Source organism: Puntigrus tetrazona, chromosome 23, assembly GCF_018831695.1.
Source record: "Puntigrus tetrazona isolate hp1 chromosome 23, ASM1883169v1, whole genome shotgun sequence".
Taxonomy (NCBI): domain Eukaryota; kingdom Metazoa; phylum Chordata; class Actinopteri; order Cypriniformes; family Cyprinidae; genus Puntigrus; species Puntigrus tetrazona.
In genome coordinates this window covers 6,450,619-6,461,247 of record NC_056721.1, presented here as the reverse complement: position 1 = coordinate 6,461,247, position 10,629 = coordinate 6,450,619, and the positions used below count along the sequence as shown (strand labels likewise).

General features: G+C 37.5%; 2 protein-coding genes and 1 long non-coding RNA gene across 3 annotated transcripts; 2 read left to right on the top strand and 1 right to left on the bottom strand.

Annotated features, from left to right (window-relative positions):
* The first annotated feature begins 3,328 nt into the window (after nucleotides 1–3,328).
* krt18a.1 (keratin 18a, tandem duplicate 1) lies at nucleotides 3,329–7,095 on the top strand. Its single transcript, XM_043224781.1, has 7 exons — nucleotides 3,329–3,949; nucleotides 5,275–5,357; nucleotides 5,447–5,603; nucleotides 5,718–5,882; nucleotides 5,973–6,098; nucleotides 6,257–6,477; nucleotides 6,602–7,095. Exons 1-7 carry the CDS (start codon nucleotides 3,344–3,346, stop codon nucleotides 6,714–6,716), a joined length of 1,473 nt encoding a protein of 490 aa, XP_043080716.1. The 5' UTR covers nucleotides 3,329–3,343; the 3' UTR covers nucleotides 6,717–7,095.
* LOC122328815 lies at nucleotides 6,645–7,825 on the bottom strand. Its single transcript, XR_006247836.1, has 2 exons — nucleotides 7,638–7,825; nucleotides 6,645–7,550 (listed from the first exon to the last, which is right to left on the bottom strand). It is a non-coding gene; the product is annotated as an uncharacterized LOC122328815 (long non-coding RNA).
* An 83-nt stretch (nucleotides 7,826–7,908) lies between these two features.
* On the top strand, nucleotides 7,909–10,289 carry krt18a.2 (keratin 18a, tandem duplicate 2). The gene is made up of 7 exons (XM_043224782.1): nucleotides 7,909–8,342; nucleotides 8,698–8,780; nucleotides 9,031–9,187; nucleotides 9,306–9,470; nucleotides 9,559–9,684; nucleotides 9,774–9,994; nucleotides 10,086–10,289. Exons 1-7 carry the CDS (start codon nucleotides 7,989–7,991, stop codon nucleotides 10,195–10,197), a joined length of 1,218 nt encoding a protein of 405 aa, XP_043080717.1. The 5' UTR covers nucleotides 7,909–7,988; the 3' UTR covers nucleotides 10,198–10,289.
* Nucleotides 10,290–10,629: the final 340 nt, after the last annotated feature.

Genomic DNA, 10,629 nt, shown 5'->3' with positions numbered 1-10,629 from the left:
CTATTTGGTTAGCGCCACACCTTCTGTGTGCACTGTGCATATCATCTGCCTAGACAGGAAAAAATTATCTGATTTCACGTTAAAATAATTGTTTTTTTTAAACAACCAGCCTGGGTGATGGTACATATTAGTCATAAATTGGTTATGACTGTGGCTGGAGTTTTTTGACGCACTGCTGGCATCAGAAATGCACGAAACCCATCCCCGAGCCCCAGTGTACCAAACCATCTTCTGACCATCGTATGACTTATGACCCCAGTCTAAACCTGCACCATGATGTCACCAAACCAAACGCTTTGTGCTGACCACGCAACTCCTTTGTTCTGCTTTCTTTAATCGAACCACTGCGAGGTCTTTCACATAATTTTAGAGCTCTCACAAGTTTTATAAACAACTACAAAAGTCTTCAGTCTTCAAGCAACTTATTTTGATCAGAAACCTCTTGACCAAAATGACTTATTCATAAAAACACTACTTTTTTTAATGGTAGTGTAAAACCTCTTTCATTCAAAACATTTTGAATGCAGTTGAGTTCATTCAAACAATAAATGTAACAATAAACTCTAAATAGGCCTGATTCGATGTTTAAAAGGCACTTTCTTGATCTATACTTAGTACGATACACAATGTGGCACATAACGAAATGACATCAGTAACATCCGTTTTTATTTGAATTGAGTTTGCTTTGTTGAGTTATGTAAATGAATAGTAATCCCTGTATTTATTCACGAGTGCTATGTCAACGGATGTACATATACACAACGTCATGAGCACATTTCAAACATGCCCATATACGGCCATTATGCTTCCACCTGATAGTAAAATGACTCAGTTTTATCAGCACCCAGGTGACCCCCCTCCTCCTCCTCCTCCTCCGCCCATATTAGATTATGCAATGCTGACCGGCATTTATACTTTATTTCCTTAAGATTCCCATGAAAGTCGTAATGCACAAACAGATCACTTATCCTTCATGTTTTGCGGGAAATATTTTCCTTTCAAGAATCGCGTCTTTCAAAATTTTGCACTACATGAAGTGAGAGATAAAGTGCACGCATGTTTGTTTTGCAGTTTCTCTGGTTTTTGGGAGGACGCGCCTTAAATCCAAGATGAGTTATGATAGGACCACCCGCTTGTTTTGTCATGCCTCCATCATAACTTAAAAGCAATAATCTCACAATCTTCCACATGGGTGGAGTGAAGGGGATCTGGCAACCCACAGCACTGATAACATTATGTTTAGGAAAAAATGATTAAATGTTTTTAGAATGATCAGACGTACCCAAAATAAAAAAGAAAGCAACAATGGCATATGATAAAATTTATCTAATGATTGTAGGTTATTTAAATCCTATAACATTTTACAATAAAGCTTTGTGCACACTGTGTGTTTTTTTTTTCTATTCGTCATTCTTTCCTATCAAAATGCAGGAAACTGGACCTGATCCAGTTGTTTAATGACTTAAGCTCCATTGTTTCTGATTTATTACCTATATTTGTTAACATGTTAACCTCACAATAAGATAATGCTCCTAATTAATAGGTAATTTCTACACTTACCAAAATATTGTTGAAATCAAACGTTGTATATGCTAATATCATTTATTGGTCCAGAGCTGTCATTAACCAACAATGAACAGTTGTATTTTAGATATTATTTTTTTATTATTGGATTCGGATCTTATTTTAAAATGCTGCCTAAATATTTGAAAATCTCACTACCTTATGATATAAACAATTACATTAGAGTACCATACAAGAAGAGACTGAATGTAAGCATTCAGATAAACATAAACAATAAAAATAAACTTCATAAAATAGAACTACATCATTCATGACTGAGTTTATAGCTTAAAAACTGATAAAGCAAAAATAATAATATTCTGTATAAAGAAATAGACAATAGCAAACAGAGCCTGCGCTTATAAAAAGGGCTCAACAACATTGATCTGCATTCTTTCACATCAAATTCGTCCTGTGCCCTTCCAGCCTCAAACAAACACATTCCACACAATGGATAAGGGAGGACCGCCACAGAACCCATACACAGCCAAACACTCTCACAATCTAGCTCTGCTTTATTCAGACTGGCCTGGGACAGCTTTAGGACTGTTTGAGGGAGTTTTAGTGCTGTTTACGAGATGCTAAAGTTTCCACAGAATGAATTTATGGGAAAGTTCTTAAAAAAAAAAAAAAAAAAAAAAAAAAAGGTGAGCTTGTTCTCTGCTTGGAAACACACGTAAAAGACTTTATGCCATTCTGACATATTCCTGAGCAGTTTAAAGTTTTTATGTTTTAGGTAAGAAATTTCTTTCTGTCTAAATAAACTAAAATAACCAACAAACCCAAAGTAGATTTTTTGGGAATGTGGTGGGCACAGTATCAAATTTCTCTTCTGAAACTCATCTTTGTGAAGCCTGTTTCAAACAGGTATGGACCTAATCCAATGTGTGAATGCTTTTAAAACTGCAGGGGGGTCAAGATAGGTTTCAGCGATTAGCTCATTTCTTTGTCCGTACATGCATGTGTACTCAGGAGCCAGACTAATTGTTCCTTTGTTCACACATCCTTTTGCAGGCGTGGCAGGCAGGAAAATCCTTTTGGTGATCGGATATCACGACTAGAAAATCGTGATAATCGAGGCTAATCCTCTTTCTCTGTTCACTTTTGCCAGTTTTTCCAGTGTACTGGTTAACTGAAAAAGATGAGAAAGATAAGAAAGATAGCCACGAAACACTTTCTTCTTTTACAGTAAAAAAATAAAAGTGTCAACAAATTGCCCAATATAATGATTTCTCAATACTGGTGTGTAACAACTTTGGATTCTCTAGAAGGGTTATTCAATAGCACATGCAAATTTCTTACCGTATCTTAAACATATTAATGTATTGGGTATCACAAACTAACAATTTGCACATTTTTGCAGCAATCTAAGTGAATGTTAATTTAGAAATAATCTATTGTTCATTTTTAATTTAGGATCTTTCATAATACAGTAAGTAATACTCATGTATACAATTTAATGCAACAAATGTAGTATATTCCTAAATTGACATTAACCTAAATTCATAAAGGCTTTAAAGTACTATTCATTCTCATTTTATGTTAACTATAGGATTTGTAAACGCTGACGTGTAAAACCCTTATTGTAAATAAATTGTTCTTTTTAGCTTAGCAGATATTTGTTGATTACACCTTAAAATGTTAATAAGACTGCATGTTCTTTTGATGAAAAAAAATCCACATCTCAAGAACATTTTCAGAGAGGAAAAACGGAGCCACTTGTAATAACAAACGTCTTAAAGGAATCCAGTCACAGAACCCACAGAACCGCACTCTAGACATGGAGGAATGTGATTGGCTGAAGGGAGGGGCTTTTGGAGGCGGGACTTGTAGGAGCAGTTTGTTCATAAAGCCTGAGAGTGTCCCTCATGCCCTGTGCACTCTTCTGACTGTGTTACTGAGCTCTACCTCTCTCCAGTCCTTCATCTGTTCATTCACTTCAGCGACCATGAGTTTGAGAACAAGCTACAGTGTGCGATCCTCCACCTCCCAGGTGCCGGTGTCCCAGATGTCCCAGATGTCCATCAAGCGTACCACCAACGTGCCGACTTACCGGGCTGCGAGCATCTACGCTGGCGCCGGAGGTCAAGGAACCCGAATCTCCACTGCCTCCTACTCAGGTGTCCGCAGTGGAATTGGACTCCCCTCAATGTCCAGCTCCATCCAAGTGAGTGCCACTGGAGCCACAGGTGAGATCATGGGCAACGAGAAGATGGCCATGCAGAACTTGAATGACCGTCTGGCCTCCTACCTGGACAAAGTGAGGACCCTGGAGCAGGCCAACAGCAAGCTGGAGCTGAAGATCCGCGAGGCCCTGGAGAAGAGAGGTCCTGATGTGCACGACTACAGCCGCTTCCAGCCCATCATTGATGATCTGCGCAAGAAGGTGAGCTTGAACGGAATAAGAGTAGAGAAAATTTACGGCATCTATAAAGAACTTAATGTGACAGTCTAATTGTCCTGCTTTGTGTTTATTAACAGTCTAGTGGACATTTATTGGGTTTCAGGACAGAAACTAACAAAAGAGAGAGATTTCTTTGTTATTTAAAGCTTTGGGAGCTTAATGAGACTTTACTGATGGCCAGCTCTGATAGGCAGAAGTCCAAAAAATAAACCATGGGTGAAACTAAAATAACTTCTGCTTACAGCCGGTATTCCGGGTGAATAAGCATTTCCATCCTGTATTTATTCTTGCTACACATCCAGATGCTTGCTTATTCCCTGTGTATGGAAACTCTGGGATCTGAGACGTTATAGCGTCTGTCTGTGTCATAAGGGAAATGGAAAAGTCGAGAGAGTTCAGACAGTGCAAAATGCGACCAGCTGTGAGACTTTGGCAGAGATATTCCTAGCTTCATTCATAGCTACTTGTACAGTGCTATTTGACATTTTCTTGAAAAGAAGTTCATAAAGCAGATAAAATACTGATTAGAGTGAGTTTCACACCAACTGTATCTCTAAGCTGTACTTTAAAGCTAATATGTCACTGATAACCAGACAGTGTTATCACAATGATTGATTTTTCATTCATCAGTGCTGTGCAGTTAAGTGACAGGCAGATTAAATTAAAAGAATTAAAATCCTATTCATCAGGGTTTCTTACAGTCACAAAAGTAAAAGGGATTAGCCATGAGATGAAACGAACTGATCTTAAAAGCTCAGTAAAATATACAATATTTGCATAATAATAAAACTTCTTTTTTTAAGTAGGACTATTGTTAGTTGGCTACAAATACAACACCCAACACTCATAAGCATATGGAAAATTGTTAAGTTAACTAGTGTTAAGATATCACGTCTCCACCCTTTTCCATAATGTCAGGATATGCTTGCAAACATGGAAAGCATTTACAAAACAAAGCACATTAGGATAAAAAACAGGAAATCCAGCTCAACCCCTGTTCTTCCCGCTAAACAGCTTAATTTACAACCGTCAGGCAGACACCAGCTGCTTTTCCAACATGGCTGTTGGTTAATGGTTATCTAACAGACTGTGAAATGAACTTCGTCCTCCAGCAGGTCTTATCTAAGCAAACAAAGACATAGAAGATGGTACTGCAGCTTGTTATGCAGTGACCATGTGATTTACACATTATACATCACACTAAAACATTTGTAAAACAGTTATTAAAACAGTTATAATTGCAATTACATTGTTCAGTGATGGTTTCCTGGCTGTTTTAAGCAAGTGATTTCTATTTTTGGTTGTAGATCTTTGATGCCACCACAAATAATGCCCGTCTAGTGCTTCAGATTGATAACGCCCGTCTGGCAGCTGATGACTTCAGAGTCAAGTGAGTAACACATTTGTGAACTAAACAGATATTTTTAACTTTCATGGTTTCTTAGAAGAGCGACCCATTGACATCTATTGTGCTTGCAGGTATGAATCTGAGCTGTCCATCCGCCAAGGCGTGGAGGCTGACATTGCCGGCCTGAGAAAGGTCATTGATGACACCAACCTGAACCGCATGAATCTTGAAAGCGAGATTGAGGCCCTCAAGGAAGAGCTCATCTTCCTTAAGAAGAACCATGACAATGTAAGTGCACATCTGGTACACTTGGACATTAGCACATCTGGAAACATTTGTCTACCTCATAATTCATTATGGGTGTTGCTTTAAGACATATTTTATGGTCTCTCCACCCAACAGGAGGTAATGGAGCTTCGTAACCAGATCTCCCAGTCAGGAGTGCAGGTGGATGTTGATGCTCCTAAAGGACAGGATCTGGCCCAGATCATGGAGGAGATTAGAGCTAAGTACGAGAAAATGGCCCTGAAGAACCAGGAGGAGCTGAAGGCCTGGCATGAATCTCAGGTATATTCCAAAAGACAATCATTTTCATGAAATTGAGTCTTGTCAGTACAGCTGTTTTGGGGCTAATTTGAAATTTTATCCTCTCGCCAGATCTCAGAGATTCAGGTACAAGTCACACAGAACACAGAGGCCCTCCAGGGTGCACGTACAGAAGTCAACGATCTTCGCAGACAAATTCAGACACTAGAGATTGAGCTGGAGTCACAGAAAAACCTGGTGAGTTTGTTTACTTGGAGCCATTGTCATTTTCCTTCTTTTAATTGTCTTTTTCGTTGCATTTTTTTTAATTAGCTGTATTATTTCAAGTATCACATCTTAATTTTGTCTCAGTTAAGTTTGCTTAAACTTTTGGTTCCTTTTGTTTCATTTTTCAGAAAGGATCACTGGAGGCCACTCTGCGGGACACAGAAATGAGATACAACATGGAGATCGAGAGTCTTAATGCCATTCTCCTGCAACTGGAGGCTGAGCTCACACAACTTCGTAACAGCATCCAGCAACAGACACAGGAGTACGAGGCTCTGCTGAACATCAAGATGAAGCTGGAGGCAGAAATTGCCACCTACAGGAGACTTCTGGATGGCGGAGACTTCAAGTAAGTTTTTTTTTCTTAAGCATATTGAGATTTTTCACAGCACTTTACCAGTTGTGTAGACATGTAAAACTTTTGCTAGGTATTTGTTTTGTATTGTGGGTAACAGGTATGTTTTCTCCTGCAGGCTCCAGGATGCTCTTGAAGAGCAAAAGAAGGTGAAAGTGATGACTGTCACGCAAACGCTGGTGGACGGGAAGGTGGTGTCTTCAAGCACAGAAACCAAGGAGAGGAAACTTTGAACATCATATTTGAGATCAACCTCCACAACACATCAGAAAAACCTCATGGGCCAATGATAAAATGATCTAAAGACATGCTGGACTTAACACTTTCGATATTTATTTAGTCCAAAGTGCCTTATTGTAAGTGTCTCAGAGCATATATGCAATGAGTTTTAACTAGCACATTTCAACACTAACTTAAAAATTGTAACAAAATTTTAACATTTTAATGACTACAACCAAAAAATCTAAAGGTCAAAACACTATTGAAGCTTTATATTTAATACATTTTGTAATGACAATGATTGTTTATGATCATCAGTTGTCCCATTTTGTTTTTATGTTGTGTTGTTGTGATCATGTCTTTTCCTTTCAAATAAAAGACACCTTTATCAAATCTTTGCATCGTCTTTCCTTTATTAAAGTTATATAACAATTTCACATGTCTGATAAAAAGTAGTTGTGGGCATCATTCTTGGCACTTTTTTTTGGGGTACCGAGGTGAAAGTATTAAATAATACCAGTTATGATGAGACCTTTTGCTGTGGAAGTCAGCATCTTTGAAATTTATTTCAGCCACTGTGATTTGTAACAAAATTCATAGATATTGTGAGAACTGAAAAAAGACTTGCAGACAGCATTCATGGAGTGTGCAATGTTGTATGAACACAAGTTTATACAGGTTGTCTATGTTAAGACTTATATGAAATCTGAGTTGAAATGGACTCTAAAGGACACAATGCTTAAAAATTACCATGAGAAAATGTAGGGTTCACCCAAAAATGAAATTCATATACTATTATTTACAGTACTTACCTCATGTTGTGCCAAATGTGTGTAAATTTCTTCTTTCTGCAAACACAAAACTAGATACTTTAGGCAATGTTTCAAATGTATTTGTCCACAGAATTAAATTTAAAAAATAGTCAAAAATAGCACCGTTTAGTCCAAAGCTTCCTATAGCTCACGAGGGATCCCAAAATATAACCCTGTGGAACCTCAGACAATCATTTAAATGACTTTCACTGTACAGACAAAATAACACTTAGCATTCTTCTAAATATCTTTTTGTGTCCTACATAAAGAATTTCATACATGTTGTGTTACCCAGTTAATACTACTATAACACTAAGCAATGGGTGTGGTGGAAGTCCAGAGTCTAAAGATAATGGAAATGTGTCTACTACTTGTGAACTGCAAAACCATAAAAATCTCATACCTTTCAGAACCAGCAGTTGTATCTGATCTCATTTTCGTCGAAGAGCTCTTTACTGCAGAAAATCGAGCAAAATGCAAAACTTCAGCGTACAGAACAAAAGAATATATAGAATGTCCTCAGAGGACCTCAGCATGCTAAGACCTACATTTTACTCTTTGAGAAGTGCTGGGAATAGGGGATCCTATTCGAAGGACATCTTTGGATCTACCACTGTACAAACGGGGATTGTTGGAAATGTTGGAAATGAAAAGGTTACCATGCAAATCCTGAATGAACGTCTTGCTTCCTACCTGGAGGAAGTTAGGAGCCTGGAGAAGGCCAACACTGAGCTGGAGGTGAAAATCCGACAGGTTCTGGAGAAAAAAGGTCCAGATACCAAGGACTACAGTCACTACCAAGCCACGCTTGATAAATTACGCAAAGAGGTATTTTTGGTACACTGCAATACTTGTTTCTAACAATTTTGTCTTGTTTAATAAAATAATTATTCTCCAATGGCTTTCACAATTTTTTTTTCATAGATGTGTAGCACCAGGTACCCATAAATGTTGCTTTTACTTACATTTTTTTAAATATACATTAATGCATGCAGATTACTATATTGTGAACTGGGTGTAATGCATGGTCAGCAGGTTAAGTTCAAAGTAAGGATGTCTCCAATACTGGACTTTGAACATGCTCTTGAGTAAGACGTAATTAATTCTTGAGAAGCGGCTTCTTTTTAGTGCCAGCGAACTAACAATAGACTTTATTGTACCTTTTTTGGTTATGTTCATTTAGATCCTGGAGATGGTAATGAGCAATGCAAATGTGAGTCTTCAAATTGACAATGCCAAATTGGCTGCCGATGACTACAGGGTCAGGTAAGTTGGTTTTAAAGAAATCTACATTTGAACTACATGCAAATGTGCATGCTGGACAATATACACTTCTTACAGATATATACATTTAAAATAAAAAGTCTTTCATTTCCAGGAAAATGAATTGAACATATTAGCGATTCATTGTCTAGTGACCAAACTGAGATCACCACCCCCTGACTCCCTTAATGCAACATGCCCTTGACTAGCAATAATAAGAAACAATAATTCCATTTATGTAATTTGTTGATAGGTATGATAATGAACTACAACTAAGACAGTATGTTGAAGCAGACATAAATGCATTGAGAAAGATGCTGGATGAGACCAATGTTGCACGACTGTTTCTGGAAAATGATGTTGAGGGATTGAAAGAGGAGATTATTGGGTTAAAGAAACAACATCAACTGGTAAATGCATTTTATTATACTACACAAATAAAAATGCATATTAAATTACAATAAATTTGAGGGCACTAACTATACCCTAGATATAACCCTGTGGAACCTAAAATTTCACAATTTTTAGGAAGTGTCAGAAATATATAGTCAAATCAGCCGGTCAGGAGTGCATGTGGATGTTGATGCTCCCAAAGGACAGGACCTGGCTAAGATCATGGAGGAGATGAGAGCCAATTATGAAAAGATCGTCCTAAAGAACCAGGAGGAACTGAAAACTTGGCATGAATCAAAAGTGGGGCATAATTTCTCATTGCAAATTTTACAAATTATTTATGTTTTAAAGACTACAGAGAATTACATTTCTTTCTTTTATTGCACAGATCACAGTTGTACAGGTCCAAGTGACCGAGAATGCAGAAGCACTGAAAGAAGCCAAAACACAAATCAGCGTGAGCCGTAGGCAGATGCAGCTTTTGGAAACAGAGCTGCAGTCTCTGATTGGAAATGTAAGATATTCTGCCTGGACACCTTGATGCAGCCACTTTTGAACATTTCTCATAAATATTTAATTATTTATTTTTGACTTTTCTTACAGAGAGCATCTATGGAACAAACCCTTAATGAAATAAACCTGCGATATGGGATGCAGGTGGAGCAGTACAATAGCATAATTTTGCTGAGAGAATCTGAACTTAAACAGCTGCGTGCCGACATTCAAAGTCAGACACTGGAGTATCAGGCCCTGTTCAACATCAAGATGGAGCTTGAAGCTGAGATAGCCACCTACAGGAGACTTCTGGATGGAGAAGAACGAAAGTGAGCTTTATACTTTTCGTAGCATACATTTTGAACATGCCTGTTTGTTCTTTGGAAAACTTGATCTTGATGTTAATAAAATATTTTACAGATTAGTGAAAGAATCCATAAAGACAACAAAAGAATCCATCACGACAACTGTCACTGAGACACTAGTGGATGGAAAAATTGTATCCTCCAGCTCAAGTACTATCAAAAATTGATATAAACAAACATGACATCATTACTGTTCATGAAAGATACAATACATCAAAAACCACTATGAATGTTTTAAATAAAACAACATTAAAACTTAGTAGTGTTTTCTTTGAATCAGGATATGAATCACATAAATCCTTTGAATCACGTTGTTGGAAATCACCGCTCTCCTAATTCAAGCCATACAATGTATCTCTACTTAGTTGTTTTAGCAATGCCAAGTTTCATTTTCATGTTATGACAAACTGGACCCTTAGGATCTATTAAGCATTTTCAAGATATCATCACAGTAAAAGAAAGCAGTAAGTGGTGTCTTATTTCACAAAAACGTTCCAACAGTCATAATGAAAGAGAAAAATGAAAACAAATAAGTTTTTTTTTGTACTTCAAACTTACAGTTAACCTGCCAACAATAGATATAACCATAAGCTCCCTTG

Coding starts and splice junctions, on each gene's coding strand:
- krt18a.1 (XM_043224781.1), top strand. CDS start 3,344: ATGGAGGAATGTGATTGGCTGAAGGGAGGGGCTTTTGGAGGCGGGACT. Junction 3,950..5,274: donor TTGATGATCTGCGCAAGAAG/GTGAGCTTGAAC, acceptor TTTTGGTTGTAG/ATCTTTGATGCCACCACAAA. Junction 5,883..5,972: donor AGGCCTGGCATGAATCTCAG/GTATATTCCAAA, acceptor TCCTCTCGCCAG/ATCTCAGAGATTCAGGTACA.
- krt18a.2 (XM_043224782.1), top strand. CDS start 7,989: ATGCAAAACTTCAGCGTACAGAACAAAAGAATATATAGAATGTCCTCA. Junction 9,471..9,558: donor AAACTTGGCATGAATCAAAA/GTGGGGCATAAT, acceptor TTTATTGCACAG/ATCACAGTTGTACAGGTCCA. Junction 9,995..10,085: donor CTGGATGGAGAAGAACGAAA/GTGAGCTTTATA, acceptor AATATTTTACAG/ATTAGTGAAAGAATCCATAA.